The sequence below is a fragment of the Anopheles maculipalpis genome, chromosome 2RL (genome assembly GCF_943734695.1).
Source record: "Anopheles maculipalpis chromosome 2RL, idAnoMacuDA_375_x, whole genome shotgun sequence".
NCBI classification, from domain to species: Eukaryota; Metazoa; Arthropoda; class Insecta; order Diptera; family Culicidae; genus Anopheles; species Anopheles maculipalpis.
This window is the reverse complement of record NC_064871.1, coordinates 14,839,482-14,859,699: the sequence shown is the minus strand read 5'-3', so window position 1 is coordinate 14,859,699 and position 20,218 is coordinate 14,839,482. Positions and strand designations below refer to the sequence as shown.

The following is a 20,218-nucleotide window of genomic DNA, read 5'->3' as shown; positions in this document are numbered from 1 at the left end:
CCCTTTAATTTGATCTAGAAAATTGCGATCGCACGGCACAGAGGGGCACACTTAGGTTGGTTACTTGGGATTCCACAGAATCGCCCCAAACGCTCCTTTTTTGTAGCGCTCGCTTCGAGTCGATAACGACACCATTTCACCCTCTCTTTTTGGTACTTTTTAATGCATGTGGCAACTATTGGAAGGCTATTATGAGTCCTTTACATTGAATGTGAACAGCAGCTTCAGTTGAATGTTCCAGGGGCTTAAAATGGTCGAATGGCCAGATCCCCGCTACCAGAATCTGATAGATATTTGCCCGATCGTATCCGACTGAGGGGAAGATATAAAGCTCTCAAATTTTAACGGTATGTGAGTCAATTAGTATACTTGTACCACTGACCGGTGGACCGACTACCAGGTGACAGAGGAGGCGTATGAAAAATCCTAACATATTTGTCACTTTTTTCAATGCATACGTTACTCTAACAATTTCCATTTAAATTATTGCTTGTATGACTTTATTTTGAATTGTACTGCATGTGAGCGTCGTTTTATGTGTTTCTCCACCATATTTTTTTGCCTGGCTTCTCTCGCTCTTTTTTAATCATGCCGATGTGCTTAACCATCCTCCCGACGCTTCGATATCGTACTCTCCGAACCATGATATCACAATACATTTTACTACAAATTAAGAGACATTCCGTATCGGTACTAATAAACCTGTTTCCACTCTTCTTTTAGCAGCTGTAGCGAAAGTACGGAAGATATCCAGGCGTACGTGAAGGAGATGACGAAAGAGTTGGCGACCGAAATCAAGTCCGAGATACGGGAGGTGATCAGCAAAGTTGAGGACGTTCTTGAGAGTACCGATAGTATCGAGATGAGCAGCTTGGTGAACTTTAATTCGCTCGGACAATTAAGGTATGTCAAAAACTACCAGATATTTGTGAGCCAGCTTGCATTATACGTGGCCACCAGAATGTGCTAAAAAACGTTCCTTGTTTTACTATTTCAGCCATCTACCGGTGGAAAACAAACGCGATTCCATATCAACGAGTGACGTGGTGGACTATTTGCGCGAGTTTAGCAAAGAGATGACGAACGAGGTGAAGTCAGAGATACGAGATGTTGTAAATGCGGTGGATGAAATCATTTCACCGGAAGGATTTCTTAGTTCGCGCAAAAACTCACCCCCGGATATATTGAGCAAAAACAACAACAACAACGGGACTGGAAACCATCCATCACAATCCCATGCAGCATTCGGAGGACACAAACTGTAATTGTCGTTCTGGCTGGAAGGATTATTTTTCTCTCTTATGTTTAAGTAGTGTGTGTTTGTGTGATTTTGTTTTAGTGCTATTATTTGTTACTTTTGTACGAATGATGTCTCGTTTTGGGTTGTTGTCGCTGGTACGCTGGCGCTAGTTCTCCCTAACCTAGCTCCCCTATGCTCTATGAAAAAAAAAACCCCTACGCCGTAGGCTAGTTTACCCACCGATCGCTAACGGGAGCCTTCCTCGTTCTCTCTTTCTTTTTGTCTCTTTTTCTCTTTCTCTCTTTCGCTCCGTTACTGTGTGTCGTTACATTTACGTACGTGTTGTCCTTCAACGGTGCGCATCCAACGCTTTGCCATAAACCACACATCATAATCCCTTCATCCATGCCACCATCCATCCACATGCTTTGAACGCACTTAATCTAGCCTGATCAAGCAACGGTACAGCGATATAACGCCGGATGCAAAAATTCATCGGCCCCGGTCGGCTGACAACGATCAGGGCAAGCATCGGTCGGAATCGTTCCCGAGACCAAGCTCGGCGGCCAGCCCGGAACATATGGGCATGATGGGGCCACCGTTACACTACGTGAGCGCTATTGCCAAGAGCTTTGATCCACGGTCGACCATGTCCTCGCAGGATTCCGGCATCAATATGAATTTTTGCGATGCAGCGGACGAGAGTAACCGTGTCCGGGTGGGCAGAACGTCCGGCAACGATAGGTAAGGGCCGTGCTAACATTCGCTAACATTCGGGGGTTTCACATTGCGGTATTTTGCGGTATAATGTTGGAAAAGAATGGGGGATTAGTTTGCTTTTATTAATGGACAAAATTACCAGTGAAATAAATTACAATTTTAATGATGTTCCTCTCTTTTTTTGTCCAACAGAATACGCACAGTCTCGGCCGATGTGGACAGTTCTAGCAAACCCATCATCCCACCCCGTCGACTCATATCGGAACCGTCGGGTGGGTCGATCGTTGAAACATTGGACGGTAGTAATACCGCTCCGGTGGTCAGTAACACCGTTGGCAAGAGTCCACTGGCCCGACAGCAACACGTCCTCAACCGTACGCCGTCGGGTGATAGTGTTCCGATCGTTCAACCACCGTGCGTAACATCGGTAACCGGTAGTAGTACCAGCAGCACCACCATCCAGTGGCACCAGATGCCGAAGGACATCTGGAAGCAGGCAGCTGAGGTTAACGATTAATTTTGTGCTTTTTTTGTTTACTGCCAACTTTTACTTGCACGCTTCATTCGTTCCGTTTGGCGCTGTCGTGTATACACGTGCATGCAAGCACATGTGCGAATGCATTTAACATATATCGGGCGCGCATTAGTGTGACTATGTTCTGCACGAACGTTGACGACCTTCCGACCGATTTAACCGACACAAAAAGGATCATTTTAATAACCATATCAGCTCTGGGTGGTGCATGCCGTCCATGTGAGCGGTCTCTGCCCCGGGTGGTAAATGCAACCAAAAACTAACAGATTGTAGTTCTGGGTAGGATTGGCTTGGTAGAACGGACGTTACTTAACTGCATGCTTTCGTTGAAGCACACACAGACGGCAAGGAATCGTTAATGGAAGTAGCAGCAGCTGTAGGAGAGTCATTTCATATAACGCGCGCTCCGGCGGCAAGCTGAATGCATTACTAACTCATGTAACAATTTTTAAAAATTATCTACTAACACTACGTTAATCATTATTTTTTGTGTAAAAGAAATGGTGAGAGGGAGAGAGAGAGAGAGAGAGAGAGATTTGCAGGAAAAGTTCATCAGGAAAGTATCAAATTCTGGCCATCATTCGTTAAATCGTTCCGTTATTATGCTGTGCGCGCTGGTTCATCCTGAGTTAAGCCTAACATTTAGTGGCGTTCTCTTCATTTGGATCACGTTTTACGAAAGGATTTTTTTGTTAGTGTTGTTAGTTTACTTGTTTGTTTTTATCTTTTGTTATGTTTTGCAATTCGTCGTGAGCACGTGACAAGTTCATTATTTTCGTGTTTTGCCATGCTCTTGAATTGAAGATTGTTTTAAATGTACCTTTGTTCTTCTTTTTTTCTCTTATTCCTGCCGTGCAATTTGAAATTTTTATGTTGTTGCCGTTGAACGATGCAAAACATGATGGAAATACAGATGATCGTGAAGTTGGCCGAAATGTTTAAAGTATAAAGAAGAAGATGCCAGAAGGAAGTTTTTAAGTCAGGGATACACTACTGAAACTACTTTCTTTCCGGAGCCTGGTGTAATATCTGCTAACCCTAGCCTCTAGAGCATCGTCGTTTGCTGTATTTACTATTTAGTTAAGCGTGCGCTATATAAAAATCGTATTTCCAACCCCTGCTCCCCTGTTTGTAATTGTAACTAAAGTATGTATGGTATATTTATCTGTCGCCAATGTTTGTGAAACAGTTTTTAGCTGTGAAAGAGAGTTTGAAAGCTTTTGATAATAATGTATATCCTGTGTACCTTAAACATGTTCAGTGACATAAGTGAGGGAAAGTAAAGATGAATATGAATATAAATTGTGCATCGATAGTTAGAATGTTTAAATGGGAAGTGTAATCATTATTCATGCAGCGTGCGCCATCGTTTGACAGGCTAAATCACGAACCGGGTGTGATATAAGCGAAGAACGCAAATAAGATAGAGTGATAGAGATAAATACATATATATTTCTCAACAAGTTAAATGAAATGCCCTTTTTGCCGGCTTTAATAATTTCCACTTTCAACCCGAAAATGCGTGACAGGCAGTCCAGCTTTTATAGTTAGGCAAGGAGCAGTGGTATTATTAATGATAATGAACAATTTTCAGTTAAAAACTGAATGTAGCCTAGTATATTTCTACAAAACGGTCAATATTTGCTGGTACGGGTATGATAAATTGATTTTTTTCTTCAGCTTTCCTAAAAAACGCGAAAGCCTTGTAACTATTTACACAGTTGCACAAGACTTTTTTCATGCTCTTTTCAAAATTAACGCTTTCTTTTCTTCGGATTGGGTTTTGCATATCATTGAGGGCTTCCATTATCTGCCTTACCGTATCTGGCTGTCTTTCTGTAGAATTGATTACTCTTTCTAATTGTAAAATTTAACAAAACCTTGATGAACGGACCGTTTTTCATCTCTGAAACAGAAACATTCAGAGAATGTGAGAGAATCGTAGTACTAACGGTTTCGAACGTTGCATTTGAAATTCTTCACAATAGTTCTAAACCTGATTCATAGATGACGCTAACGTACAGGTCATGTGGGACAGCTTCGTTGATTGCCCACCCTTGTGCTTGATTGGCGCTCTAGTCGTGGAAAATGCAGGGTTCTTAACCCTGTCACGGGCAACCGGGAAAACTTCATATTCTTAACAACTGGGCTATCCAGCCGGCAGCTTTGAAAGCATATAACTTTTTATAGAGTAGTTCAAAATCTATGCAACATTCTGCTGAAAGGTAGTTCAACGCTTCTTCTTTCCTTTTGTGTAAATGTATTGCCATAATTTCTGGTAATTTTCAAGTTATGATACGTCAAATTTGACATGTTTTTTCGATAAAAACAAAATAAGTAGAAAACACAATTAAAGTAAGTAAATAATGTAATAATGTAAAAAAATCCGAGTATAGTTACATGAGGCTCGAGGACTATAATTACATAATATCATCCATAAGAAGCATTTTAAGGAGAAAATTTTGTAAAGCACTTCAACAATTATTTTTTGAGTCTTTTAAATTTATCATAAAATAGTCATGCAAGATTTGAAACACTATAACTTGAAAATTACTTTGCATTGAAAAAAAATCATTTACACCGATAGAAAGAAGAAAAATAAACATTCATTTAATCAGAATGTTGTAGGGATTGTGCAATAGGATTTCTTGAAGCGGATAAATTAGACGGTTGTCTGGAATGGGGTACAACCTCTTATTTACTATCACAAATTTGTTGAATATTAGGCAAGCTTAGATTTTTATAATGGCATTTGACTACGTGTATTGTGGATCGTTTAAGACTCGAGATGTTTCTTTTACAGTTACTTCATTTTTTTATCAAAGCTATTGATAAAAAATGACGCATGTAAATTTGACAGAATATTCACCACTGTTCTGTAACAACGCAACTACTAAGCTTAGCAGCACCCAACCCATTTCTTGCGCTCCTAACAACCATCAACTCGTATCCTTGAGAAACTTTTCCTCACTTAACACACGCACGCAAAGACGTCGGTAATTGGATCGCGACGGACGAGACCCGGCTAAGAACCATTCGTACCGCTCATTAACCAGTGCACGATTACAAACGCTAGACGGTATGTCTGGACATCGCCGGTATGCAATTGCACGAGTCAGAAACAGGTCAGATCGTTAGAGCATGGTTATAATTGTTTTGTGCACACTGTTTGTTCTGCCACCTTCCCACAACAGGCACTAGACGAGTACCATATGCTACAGGAAGGGGATCGTGTCCTGGTGTGTCTGTCCGGTAGTAGCTCTTCCATGTGTTTGCTACATCTCCTGCGTCAGTTTTGCCAAACGCGTCAGCTAAAGGTTGAACTGGCCGCTGTCACGGTGGGTGGTGACTGTGAAGTTGATCCACGCACTTTAATGCTGTACCTGAAGGAGCTCGGTGTGACGTACTTCTACGAGCCGCAAGGTACCATTCATCCTAGGTTGCACGCAATACTGTAAATTTTGTGATTAATGCGAGGCTTTACTTCTCCAGCATCTACAAATGAGTCGTTAAGTGATCAGCTTATGCGTCACGCGCGATCCCGGCAATACAACGTGTTAGCTATGGCCAGTACGTTAGACAAGTTGGCCGATCGGTTCCTTTCTTCTTTGTTTTACCGAGGGGAGCTTTGTGCACTGCAAGCCGTACAGCGTTCCAACGAAGCATCGAAGTCTCTCGAGGGCGATGTGCGAATCATCCGGCCGTTACTGTTTTTGCGGGAAAAAACGTTCGTAGAGTTTGCCACTGCTCAGGGTATACCGAGCCGAACCACGTGCTTCGCCTCGGGTGCTGACGGTACGGACACGTTACGTGATTTGCTGCACAAACAGGAGCTGATGAACCCGCTCGTATACCACAACATTCGGAACGCTCTAAGACCGATCGTTTCACTGCGGTAAGCGTGTGTGACCATAGATGGTATGATTCTTGAGATTCTTGTGGAAATCATCATCACTCTGCTTTCTCTCTTTACAGAACTGAAGCGTCCAAGTCGGCGTACGAAATGCTTCGATCATCCCTAAACACACGGGAGTAATGGAAGATCGGCATTAAATTGCGTTGGCAGGCTGCATAGCAGCAGTAAGACGGACAGGGAACAAGTAATTTCCAGAACCAAGTCACTATTACGCAGTAATTCTTAGGCTATAAGAAATGTAGAAATGAAATATAAATTTGAAAGCAAAGCAAAACTATTCAATAAAAACATAGAAGATTGCTCGAATGTTGAGTAATGTGCATCACGGTTTCTTTGAAAGGATTTTAATGATCACAAATAGTCAAAGTTTAAGTAGTGTCTCATCACAAGCATCATAAGCGTCCCATTACAGTTTGCTCAATATCTCATTACCAGTTTCATAACAGTTCATCCGCGAACCATCTTTCCATGGGGCAGCATATAAATGGAATCTAAATAATGATATAATTTTCTGCATCACCAACTCTCCCTCCATCCCGTTGATGAACTTTAAATGAAGAATGTAGCAAAAGGTACGAGCACTCGCTTATGGCCAGCATAACACTTTTGCATGAATTTCAATTTGTACGTATGATACACGCTCCCGCGATCGTTCGCAAGCCAATAATGACATGGTGTGTCAGTTTATTGGTGCAATTATCATTACACGCTCGATTCGCTGCTGATTTCCGCAATCACACGTGTCGGACGTGTTGATTGAACCCTGTCGCGCAAACGGCGAACAGAGAGAGGGAGAGAGAGAGATAGAGAGAGAGAGAGAAAGAGAAAGAGAGAGAGAGAGAGAGAGAGAGAGAGAGAAACAAATAGAGTAAGCGTTCTGTTTCGCTTCAACTAGATCGCTTGAAAATGTTCAAAATATTCCGATCTTGTATCTCCGATAAGTACAAGTAAATTTTGCACCTAAGCGGGTTCCGAGATTTTCCATGGGATGAGGGAGTCCAAAAAACTCCAGGTAAGTTACACTAACATTATTACAGTTTCCGCCACGTTATTGAAGGAAAACATTTTTTCGTGGAATAACTGGGCGGATGTGGATGTACCGAGGTGGAGTGTTGCACAAAAAGATGCGCGGCTCAAATACCCATCCAACGGTGTCGGTGGCTGAACGCCTTGATCGTACCATAAATGAGCGAATTATCGCCTAATTTCAGCTGAAAACCCCATTTTCGTATTATAACTGGGCGAGGGGGTGGTAGTATCGGGTTGAGGTGTTCTACAAAAAGTGGCGCGATCCAAAGACTCATCCAAAAGTTTGCGGAAAATCCCGATCGGCCAAGGAATGGTCGAGTTATCATCGGTTTTCCACGGGATTGTTTTGGTTTTTCCGCAATAACTGGGCGGGGGGAGGTGGGATCGGGTTGAGGTGTTCTACAAAAAGTGGCGCGATCCAAAGACTCATCCAAAAGTTTGCGGAACATCCCGATCGGTCAAGGAATGGCCGAGTTATCATCGATTTTCCACGGGAATGTTTTGGTTTTTCCGCAATAACTGGGCGGGGGGTGGTGGAATCGAGTTGAGGTGTTCTACAAAAAGTGGCGCGATCCACAGACTCAGCGAAAGGTATGCGGAACATCCCGATCGGTCAAGGAATGGCCGAGTTATCACCGATTTTCCACGGGAATGTTTTGGTTTTTCCGCAATAACTGGGTGAGGGGGTGGTGGGATCGGGTTGAGGTGTTCTACAAAAAGTTGAGCGGTCCAAAGACTCAGCTAACCGTACGCGGAACATCCCGATCGGTCAAGGAATGACTGAGTTATCACCGATTTTCCACGGGAATGTTTTGGTTTTTCCACAATAACTGGGCGACGGGGTGGTGGAATCGGGTTGAGGTGTTCTACAAAAAGTTGAGCGGTCCAAAGACTCAGCTAACGGTACGCAGAACATCCCGATCGGTCAAGGAATGGCCGAGTTATCATCGATTTTCCACGGGAATGTTTTGGTTTTTCCACAATAACTGGGCGAGGGGGTGGTGGGATCAGGTTGAGGTGTTCTACAAAAAATTGAGTGGTCCAAAGACTCATCCAACAGTTTGTGGAAAATCCCGATCGGTCAAGGAATGGCCGAGTTATCGCCGATTTTCCACGGGAATGCTCCTGGCAGAATTTTCCGTCAGTTTAAGGAAAATCTTCCCTAATTCCGTTTAATATTAAAAAATAAGTTGCGGAGGTCTTTTAAACGGATTTTTAAGGAAAGAAATAAAAACTAGAGGAAATTACTAAAAATTGAAGAAAAAGTTAACATTGTGCCGGAAAATATTTGTCTTGTCGGAAAAAAATTATTTTCCAATCCGTTTTTAAATCTTCCATTTGTAACCTCTTCGGAATCATGCTTTCCTGTTACTCCTGGTTGAATTTTGCCGCATCGAAATTGGCCAGATTTCGGCCGAAAATCTGCCACCGGGAGCGACTTGTAGTAACAGGAGAGCATGCTTTCGTGGAGGTAGCTGGTATCAATCGAAAAATCGAAAATCCAATCTTAAAATCCAAAGTCAAATTTAAAAGTTGATTTCCAAATTAAAAGTTCCACCGCAACTTTAAAATCGACTTTGGAATTTAAGATCGAATTTTCGATTTATCGGTCGATCTGAGCTACCTCCTCGAATGAATGCTCTCCTGTTACTACAAGTTGCTCCCGGTGGCAGATTTTCGGCTGAAATCTGGCCAATTTCGATGCGGCAAAATTCAACCAGGAGTAACAGGAGAGCATGATTCCGAAGAGGTAGCAAATGGAAGATTTAAAAACGGATTGGAAAATAATTTTTTTCCGACAAGACAAATATTTTCCGGCCCAATTCAAACTTTGTCTTCAATTTTAAGTAATTTCGTCCCATTTTTGTTTCTTTCCTTAAAATCTTTTTAAAAGATCTCCTCAACGTGATTTTCAATATCGAAGGGGAATAAGGGAGATTTTCCAACAACTTCCGGAAAATTCCAAAAGCAGCATTCCCGTGGAAAATCGATTATAACTCGGCCATTCCTTGACCGATCGGGATGTTCCGCGTACCGTTAGCTGAGTCTTTGGACCGCTCAACTTTTTGTAGAACACCTCAACCCGATCCCACCTCCCCCCGCCCAGTTATTGCGGAAAACCCAAAACATTCCCGTGGAAAATCGGTGATAACCCGGCCATTCCTTGACCGATCGGGATGTTCCGCGTACCGTTAGCTGAGTCTTTAGACCGCGCCACTTTTTGTTGAACACCTCAACCCGATCCCACCACCCCCTCGCCCAGTTATTGCGGAAAAACCAAAACATTCCCGTGGAAAATCGATGATAACTCGGCCATTCCTTGACCGATCGGGATGTTCTGCGTACCGTTAGCTGAGTCTTTGGACCGCTCAACTTTTTGTAGAACACCTCAACCCGATCCCACCACCCCCTCGCCCAGTTATTGCGGAAAAACCAAAACATTCCCGTGGAAAATCGATGATAACTCGGCCATTCCTTGACCGATCGGGATGTTCCGCGTACCGTTAGCTGAGTCTTTGGACCGCTCAACTTTTTGTAGAACACCTCAACCCGATCCCACCACCCCCTCGCCCAATTACTGGGGTAAAATCAAAACATTCCCGTGGAAAATCGACGATAACTCGCTCATTTTAGGTACGATTGGGCCGTGCCCCCTCCGAACCTTCGTCCAGAGGGAGTGCTATAGAAATACTTAAGAACCTGTCGATCTTCGTCGTGCAATCGGAAGCCTTATACGAAACACTCTAATAAGGCCCTAGGAGGATCATAGACGAGGCGCATGCTCGTTATAACTTCTCTGTCGGGGAGGGAAAGGGTTTAATTCTAAGACTAAAGAGGTTCTATGGCCGGGGAGGCCCCTGGTGACCGCCAGCTCCACCCATAGGTTAATCCGCCACTGCTTATTCCTCTGACGACAGACTCGTCAAGCTATTTCTCTAAATTTTTAATAGCTTCACCGTTTTGACACCGTTTTTTTACATACAAGAACAAAATTTATGAAACAAAATCGATCTTCTTATTCTTTTTGGCTTAACAACCTTCTATCTAGATCACGCCAACAATATTATCTTAATTGCTGCTTACTGGAATTACCAAATAATTGGATAATCAGTCCCTCACACTACTGAAAAACAGTTCAAATGGGGTTTAAACCCGAGTGCTGCCGGCTGAAGACTGATGCCACTATCATCTCACCAGCCGAGCCGCCCTCGCAAATCAATTTTAAATTTCCTTATAATCCGTCTCCCATAACTGCTCGTACATAGTTTGCTATATTTTGAGCTAAAATTAGATATTAAACAAAGAATGGAAAAACAAACAAATGAATAATACATTTTTACACGCGTCAGCACGTTTCATCGAGCTATTTTTGATTGATACTACCTGCCTGTTACTATCATAAAGGTGCGTGCAAACGAAACCAACAAAGAAAACGTGCCTATCTGTTGCTTAAGCCAAGCAGAACCGATAGCAATGACCTGTTACTCTACCGGTGCGTAGATCACAACCCCATCACACCAAAAAACCGTCACCAATCAACGCATTCTTATGGTGTAGTTTAACCTGTCAACCTGTAAAGAGTACCGCGTGGCCCTTCATTTCCTACCAAATTTTCCTACAATCGATCCATTTTCGAATGTGCGAATTGTATGTGTGTGCCACATGCTGGTAGCATATGCTGACCATCGCCGTTTTATTGTTTCACGTGACCGATGGCACGAGACGACCTTGCGTGGCGCATTTTCTTCGTTGCCCGGAACACAGACCGCGCGGTTCCGAAAGTAGAATCCACGAAAAAAAAAAACCCCCCCATTTGTCGAAAGTGATTGCGAAACCTTCCGGTAGTGTAATGTGATGCTATTAGCAGTGTGCAATTGTTTCCTTCCAAAAGCGAGCCTAGAATCGAGCGTGATCGATTAAAAGGGGCTGGAGCACACCGCGCAAAGTGTAAAGTGTGCAAGGATCGTGTCTCGGATGCCTCTCATCGCTTCCAATATGCCCTTCGGCCTAAAAGAATTCTAAAAGGATAATTGGTGTACGGTCAGTGTGTTGTCTTGCAGACAGATCGATTGATTTTGAGCAGTTTTCTTCCAATAATTATCCCTCCCGGACAATGGCAGCAGCCGAAAAACTCAAGCTCACCTTTTGCGTGTGTCGCGTGCGCCAACTGTTCGATCGCTTCCATTGGGTGATAATTTTTTCTGTTTCAATTATTACCTTTAAATCAATAATGGCATGCGCGGTTTTCGGAGTCCGAACATTAGCTGATGGCTCTGCCGTGCTGCTTGTTAATCGAGCATAGAGTTGGCCGGCGAGGTCGGCAGAAGAAACGCACGTGATTCACGCTTGCGCTCTTTCTTCGGCCATTTCGAGTGGAGCATTCGATACCTTCCCTTTCACTCCTCCTGCTCTCGTACTCTTTCTATGTGTGTTTCGCTGCAGCAACCGACCAGGCCACCGAGTGCCCTTACGGGGTGACCTATAATCAGAAACCGTGCCCCCTCCCGCTTTGGTTCGTCGTCCGGTTGGGCTAGGTTGGGATTGATCCGAGCGCTAATTAAGGTCACCCAGGTTCTGCGAATCCGTCCCCCGGTCCAGGCTAATCAGTTCACCCTTCCCCAGCGGCTTCCCTTGGCTACTGGTTTGATTACATTTGAACCGTTGAGGCTGGGATCTATCGCTCGGGGTCTAGATGGTGTACGTCAAGATTTCACATTTCAATCACACACACACGCGATCTGTTTGGGTCTGCAAGTGTCATACCGAATGAGGTAATCTAGAGGGTTAAAGGATCGGCGCAAAACTCAGCACCTGAAGTATACAAGAAGCAGAAATGCTTTAAACAATTATTGCTGGTCCCTGTTTATTTATGTCAATTTTATTATTTGTATCTGTTCATTTGTGTTTTTTCTTATCGCACTAGACCGCGGGTCTGCAAACGTTTCCATTCCATCGTTTGAGTGTTTTGAGTGTGTGAAAAAGTAAACATTTGCTGTATGCGGCTAACATTGAACTGACCAAGGCTGAACGGTGGCTAATTTTTTGTTGCCAAAATAATTTGTTGGTAAAACAATTAAATTGGTTAAGCTTATAAACACTCCACTGATAGCATATTCAGTTAGCTGTTAGCTGTTGATTTAATATTACCTTGTTTTTTGTTCAAACTTTTTTGTTATAAAATATAATTCCACTAACCGGTTCCATCCTTATTTAACAATATTAGTAGAATAATTAACGCATTCGATGCATTCCAGTGAGTAACCAAATCAAACCACTAATAATACCTCATTAGGTCTAATATATTCTAATATGAGGTTATGCTTCAAGCTGCTTACCTTTGACCTATTTATCGCAGGTATTTAACAATCCTCATCCAGTAGATGCTAACGGTACTACAAAAACTGGATAAAATTACATACCCAATAGAACAACACGCTTAATATCCTGGCTCGTTCGGCACCCCATCCGAATGCTGCGAATTTCCACCGGCAGCACTAAAGCTACCCCGCGCTGCTAAACGACCGGAGCGCGCGAACAGCAAACCCGAACTCGAAGCGTGACAAGTCGCGCGAGAAGAGAACGGTGAACGATTTCTGGTGTGCTGTGTGTGTGTCTAAGGTGGTAAGCCCATTGTGTGAGACGTGCACGACACAAGATGGCAATTATTGTGTTTGGTAGCATATTAGCATGCGCTACCGGTAACGTTTCGCGATCGTTAGACGATTAGTTCTATTGCGATAGTGGTCGCGTAAGGATCGTTCTGAGGCACCGATTCTACCAACCAGGGCAAAGGTAGTGGCCGACGGAAGGCGTACAACGTCGAAAAGATGATGCGACGACCGGTGTTGCTGTTAATGTTTCCGATGCTGCTTTCAGCCCATTACTATCAACCGGAACGACGACACGGAAGCAGAGAGGAGAACGAGGTGCTGGTTGAGGAGGATCCACCGTTTAAGGTGCAGGATGGTGATGCGTATCTTACGGTGGTAAGTGTAGGGTTGTTCAGGACCCTATCGATATGAAGTGTGAAGTGTTGATGTACGAGTGATCTTGCGATTATCCTGCCTGTGCCAACGATCGTTGAAGTGATCATCAATAATGTTGTGCTATGCGTTATACACCCCAGTGAGCCGTCTGTTGAGAATGATCACCGTGACAGACACTGGAGCTTGTATGACAAGCAAGAGAGTTGAAAAAGATAACATCAGGAACGTCGTGCGTCACGTCGTGTCGTGTATAAGTTCGCTGCAAAGCCGGTGAAATATGGTGTTAAGAAAGCATTTGTAAAATAAATGTTCAGATATTTAAGCCGTCGATTATAGCAGAGGCTGTTGGAGTACTGCTGGAGTCTCACAAGACAATATCTTAGGTCCTTTACTGTTTGCCATATTTCCTAACAAAAAAGTGTATGCCATCACAGACTATGAAAAGCTTTTATATGCAGACGATTTAAAGATCTCGGAGCCTACCGATTGCCATAGACTCCAAAAGATTAACAAATCCACAGTGATAAAGTTTTCAAGTAAGAAATCGATCTATTGAATTTGAATACCTACTGTGTCCCCCGTACTAATGTAGTTTGTGACTTGGGTGTCATTTTGGATAGAAAATTAACTGTTGCAAACCAATGTGAGCCTATGATCCGGTATTATATTACATGTTCCCAAAGATTTTAAGGATCTAACGCGTATTTTGTTTTATCGTATTTGGACTAGAACCGCTCGCACTGAAAAGATTGAATGATGATATTGACGACCCGTCGATCCTTGAAAAGATTAACTTTCAGGCTTCAGATAGTAGAAGGACTTTAAGCACAAAGCTGTACAAATTTAGGCTTAAATGACCCTCAACTAAAGATGGTGAATCCCTAAGGCTCTTTTGAAAATAATGTCCAATTTTGTTTAAGCTAGTTTAATTTAGTTTGACGATATAAAATTGCGTGTTATTTATTTATTTTGTTCTTCTTGTTAGTCGATCAGAGTCAGTCGTCAGACGATCAAGCTTAAGACGAGAGCTGGATAACTGGATGATAACAAATGTAAATGCAAATGTTAAACAGGACAAGAGCTCATCTGAAGCTTCGACGGTTGCACTCGCGTGGAGTTTGATCTTAGCAAATCAGCCTGACTATAGTAATCGATCGAGACAGTGTGATTAATTACTGTGAACATTTCCTACACAATTAGCATCAAAAGTGTATTATTGATTGGATAATAGAGAACAATCAAATCGTGTGCTAATTTGATATGTGTTAAGATCCTGTAGATGTATATTACAAAATCAAACTGTTAAATCGTTTAGTCCTCAACTTACCGCCCTAATCGGTCAACCTTTTCTTTTGCCTTAGCCACAACTTATTTGGAAGTACGGCTACGAGATCGAGATCCACGAAGTGCAAACCGAGGATGGCTACTTGCTCGACCTCTACCGCATCCCGGGACGCAGATCCGCATCCGGTAAACCAACCCAACGCCCCTACCGCAATGCACCCATCTTCCTGATGCACTCGCTGCTGAGCAGCTGTGCCGATTGGGTACTAATGGGTCCGGGGCGTGCCCTTGGCTACCTGCTTGCCGACGCCGGTTACGACGTGTGGATGGGCAACGCACGTGGTACGCGCTACTCACGCAAACACACCCACTTCGATCCGGACCGGTCGGCCGAATTTTGGAACTTTTCCTGGCACGAGATAGGCCTGTACGATGTGCCAGCGCTGATTGACCACGTACTGGCCGTGACTGGTCAACCTCGGTTACATTACGTGGGCTTTTCGCAGGGGACAATGGTGCTGTTTGTGCTGCTGTCGGAAAGGCCGGAGTACAATGCGAAGCTGATCGATATGCAGGCCATCTCGCCGTCCGTCTACATGTATCGGCTCGAGGGACGCATCGTGCGTACGTTTGTGCACCTGGCTGATCCACTGGTGGTGGCACTCGATGCAGCCGGTCGGCACGAGATTCTACCGAACAACCGATTCATCGCACCGTTGGTAAAGATCGTATGTCCCGATGCGAATGTGACCGTGTGCCGGGAGTTGCTGTACGATGTGGCGGGCAAGAATCCACCGCAAGTGGACGATGTAAGTGTGCGTGTGTGGTTGCGAGTGTTGTGGGTTTCGAATGGAAATTTAACACGTTGATGGCTGATCATATGGCTGGTGTTAAAACTACCGGTTGACAGTCGATCACAATCGGCGCCAAGTTAACGTGTTGGGTTTGTTTTTCCTACATAAAGATTACACACAAATCTCTCTCTTCTCATCATTGCAGAAGATGCTGAGAATCTTCCTGGGTCACTTTCCGGCAGGAGCATCCCTACGCCAACTGCATCACTTCTCACAGATTATCCGTACCTCGCGGTTTGCTAAGTATAGTCCGCTACAAATGGCACGGCATGCACTTCCCACAACAGCAGTGGACGCCCCGCTGTACAATCTCACCCTTGCCACTATCCCGGTCGTAGTGTACTACGGACTAAACGATCATGTAGTTAACTTCCGCGATGCTCTGCAGCTAGCCGAGGAAGTACCGAATCTAGCCGCCGTTCATCAGATCGCCGACCGACGTTTCACCCACAGTGACTTCATACTGGCCAAGAATTCGGCCCGTTTGTTGAATTCAATTTTGCTGCAGGAACTCGACCAGTACGACGGTACGGTGCACCATCTTTAAATGAGACACTCCAAGAGCTATGTTTCCGGGAAGTTTTCGGATCTGATTCAGACCAAACACACACACACACAAGACGGATAATCATTAGGGCATTAATCGTTGGAGAATTCCCAACCGAGCTTTTGCACCCTCTAATGAGTGGAAGGTGTGAGTGGTTCGAAACCATTACTCAGTTACCTATTACTCGGTGCGCAACATGAATGCACCACACGTCTAATAACTGCCATTTGTAGCAGCTAATCACTGTTTGTGAGCTGTAAGAGTCGATTGGAAGATAGTGGTGGTTTGTGTGATTGCTGCTGCAGCTACTTAGTTTGTAAGATGATACCCCCAAATCAAGGTACCACCGTTTCCACATTGCATCCCAGACCAACGCTTGCTCACTGTGATGATTGATTGTGGTGATGTACAAGGGGAAAAAATTATTTAATTCATCATTCAGCAGCTAAAACCTGCGGTGTGATTAATTAATTACTTCAATGCACAGGGTTACGCGATACAATCAGCTATAAGTGGCCTTAAACTTCATCACCAAATTCCACCAGCTGTCGGAAGTTGTCAAACATTGTGCCACAAATCTGTCCGAAAATCCGCCGCCTCTGACCTCTGCATTGTTTGTGTGACCGATTAGTGAAATGAAAAGCCGGTGAGAGGATTATTACGGGCGTGTCGATGAACTACTCGTGCGGTCCTTGTCATGTATTGTATCATTTTTTTTTTTGCCGGAACATGGGGTACCGGTATGCGGTTCATTCATAACCGGTATCTGCAGTGAACGCTTATGATACGAATGACAGGATGGAATCGATCCGTTGAGAATACTGTTGAAGGTCATAAATACGGGGTTAAAATTAGAATATGTTTTTGTGTTGTATTTTATGTAATATTTTAGCTTTAGCAGCGCATAGATAGCAGCAGCTTTGTATGCAGCGAACAATGTTACTGGACTTTGTCCGAACAAAACTGGTATTATATTTGAAAATAAAGAAGTGCAACGAACGTAAACATCTTACAGTTTTTCTTTGGTACTACATTCTCATTTCCTCTCCCTCTAAATGCCTGAAGGTCCTATGACTAATCGCCAGCTACTTATAGGAAAATCCACCTCTGTGGGTGGCCCAAGAAAGATCTCTTAATCTTGGTTATACTACGATGTGTCAGTATTCAACCCGCCATCAGCAATTATTGGAGTTCATCGTTGTGCCAAGTTTATTAATAATGTGTGTTCGAACAAATAAAGCTACTCAGCAAATCTTCATGGCAAATTATGCGCCACGATAATTTGCCGTAAATTATTGTATCATGAAAATATGTTACTCTATATTTGAGGTTAATGACCCACGGTGACCACATTTATGAAAAAAAAAGTAAACACGTGCACATTGGATAGTATATCGGTAGGAGTGAGAATTGAATTTGAAACTGCTACACGTTTTCGAGCAGTGTGCTCGAACGGTCGATCGACGAAAGCTCTACATTGAAAGATTGCCAAAGCTTTGAAAGCTAACTTTCTCGCTGTTAGCAAAGAGTTTGTGACGTATTTTTTTAAAATCCTCGGCTTGGTACGATGTTACCCTTTAACTGTCGTCACAAAATTAATGTTATAAAACTTAAAATAAACGTACATAACACTTACAGTATTAAAGAAATAATAACTGAAATAGGCGGGTATGCATGAAAACTTACATTAGCAACGATCGTGACATTATCAAGGACAAATCGTATCATCAACACGTTGACCGGATCGGGATTGTTACCTTAAGAAGCAAGGCTCTTTCCGATCGGTTCGCCTTGACTTGCACCGGAGAGAAAACGCATTTTGCACAAGGAGAAGCTCCTGCGCACAACCATTGCAGTTCCAATGCAAAAAAACAATGTAGAAAAATCGAATGTTCTAGGGTGTATTGCTCAATGGGACGCCGCATCTTAATTCTCCCGGTACTAAATTTTTCATCGATTCATAACGATAGCACGCAGCAAACAGTACATTGCACTTTTAAAAGGTACTGCAGCTTTTCTCTGTCCCCAGTATGTAGATGTATTTACTCTCTAATACATGCCTGCTGCTCACACTCAGAGTACAGTATTGTAACCCTTCGATAGCGCACTAGAATTTCATGTTCCACTCGTGAGAACCTCGGTGCGCGCGTCCGCAACGATCACGGGATGATGATAGGCGTGGGTATATTAGATTAGAATCGTTAGACGCGCGCGTCTAGTAAAGCTGTTCTCCTTCCGATCGTACTAGCCTGTCAGTAGTAGAATGGCATCCGACTCGATAGAACGTACGATTGTAAGCCGTGGCTCTAGTGCCGGGCAGCTGACGATCGTGCTGTTGTCATCGATCGTGCTGCTATCGTTTGGAGCAATATTCCAAAGCACGGAAGCAGCATCCAGCCGGCAACGTCCCAGGGATGTCAACGATGTTGGTAGCTATTTTGCGATTGAGGTCGAGGATGGTGCCTTGCGTACGGTAAGAATAGTGAGATTAGTATTAATTTGAAGGGAAAGTGCTGTGACTAACCTTAAAAATGACGTGTTAAATTATTTATTTGCAGCCGGAGCTCATTACCAAGTACGGCTATCCAGTCGAAAGTCACCAGGCGACGGGTGCAGACGGATACATAATTTCCCTAACCCGAATTCCACCCAGAAAGCGCCGCCACCAAACACCGCTGCTACTAGTGCACGGTCTGCTCGCCAGCTCGGGCGATTTCCTGATTATCGGACCGAACAACAGCCTCGCGTACCTACTGGCCGATCGCGACTACGATGTGTGGCTAGCGGATATGCGAGGCAATCGATACTCGCAAGGCCACACGCGCCTAAACATCAGTTCGCCAGAATACTGGGACTTTAGCTGGCACGAGATGGGTTACTACGATCTGCCGGCTGCGATCGATTACATCCTCCGCCAGACCGGTGCTCGACAGCTAGACTACATTGGACACTCGCAGGGCACAACCGTGTACTTCGTGATGGCTTCCAGCAGACCCGAGTACAACGAAAAGATTGCTCACATGTACGCACTGTCACCGGCCGTTTGTTTGAAGCGTGTACGAAGTCCACCGGTCCGGTGGTTGCTGCAGCACGTGTTTGCCCTGAAGGATCTGTTCGATGCGTTCGGGGTGCAACAGTTTCTGCCCCATTCGGATGGCCAGTACGAGATGTCACGCATACTTTGCCCGGTGAACGATCCGGACAACATATGTATGCAGGTTGTGAGTATGACGGTGGGCCCGAACCCGGATATGACGGACATGGTTAGTAGTGTGCATCTAATATTTGAATCAATTCGGACATGCGGCGATTTACATCTTCTACTGTGATCTTTCCACTCAGATGGCAATGCAGGTACTTACCGGGCACGATCCAGCAGGAGCTTCCGTCAAGCAGTTGCTTCACTATGCACAGCTCCAGCGTTCCGGTAAGTTTCGGCAGTTTGACTATGGTCGACGCAATAACACCGAACGATACAGCCACTGGAATCCTCCGGCGTACAATCTTAGTGCTGCTACTGCTCCGGTTACGATTTTTTATGCCGTCAATGATTGGTTGATAGATCCACGGGATGTAGTACGGTTTTCTAAGCTACTACCGAAGCCACCGACGATGTACTTGGTGGAGGATGCTAACTTTAATCATCTCGATTTTACGATGGCCAAAAATGCACGCGCAATGGTGTACGAACGTATACTACGCGACCTAGAGCAACGTGAGCGATCGACTACAAGCGTATGATCATGTGTAGCGTTAGGTAAGGGCCACGTCAACTTAAACTTTAACCAAACATTTGAGAACCACGTTGATCTAGCGAACATTACTAAATAGCAGTAGGTTAAAAGTAGATGTAATAGGAATTCTAGATTTCTCCGTAACGTTGATAGTGCACTAGCTAATACTGTCGAAACTTTCACCCAAGATTATCCAGATCTTTCAAAAAATTTCTCATAAGCAATCATCTCATCCCATCAGGAAATGCGCTTTCTGGTCATGATCTAATCATACCTCTAAAGCCGAACAAGCCGATCAATTTAGAATGGCAACAGATGCCGCATGCAAACAGTCGCACCGGACCGGAATTGAGCTGAACTTTCAACCTGCAA

The 20,218-nt window shown here is 44.0% G+C and overlaps 3 protein-coding genes across 3 annotated transcripts in view; all 3 read left to right on the top strand.

Annotated features, from left to right (window-relative positions):
• LOC126559666 (uncharacterized) overlaps positions 1-6,537 on the top strand; it is a 53,295-nt gene extending 46,758 nt beyond the window's left edge. The window contains exons 6-12 of the mRNA XM_050215837.1: positions 724-903; positions 998-1,261; positions 1,688-1,984; positions 2,153-2,465; positions 5,690-5,918; positions 5,988-6,390; positions 6,471-6,537. Of these exons, the coding sequence (XP_050071794.1) occupies positions 724-903; positions 998-1,261; positions 1,688-1,984; positions 2,153-2,465; positions 5,690-5,918; positions 5,988-6,390; positions 6,471-6,531 (1,747 nt within the window). The 3' untranslated portion in view covers positions 6,532-6,537. The remainder of the gene's footprint in view (positions 1-723; positions 904-997; positions 1,262-1,687; positions 1,985-2,152; positions 2,466-5,689; positions 5,919-5,987; positions 6,391-6,470) is intronic.
• Positions 1-20,218, top strand: part of LOC126558780 (transcription initiation factor TFIID subunit 9) — a 406,967-nt gene that overhangs the window by 89,960 nt on the left and 296,789 nt on the right. The gene's annotated exons all lie outside the window — the stretch shown is intronic.
• Positions 14,826-19,853, top strand: LOC126560123 (uncharacterized). Its single transcript, XM_050216284.1, has 5 exons — positions 14,826-15,520; positions 15,711-16,097; positions 18,361-18,585; positions 18,671-19,375; positions 19,455-19,853. Exons 1-5 carry the CDS (start codon positions 14,942-14,944, stop codon positions 19,851-19,853), a joined length of 2,295 nt encoding a protein of 764 aa, XP_050072241.1. The 5' UTR covers positions 14,826-14,941.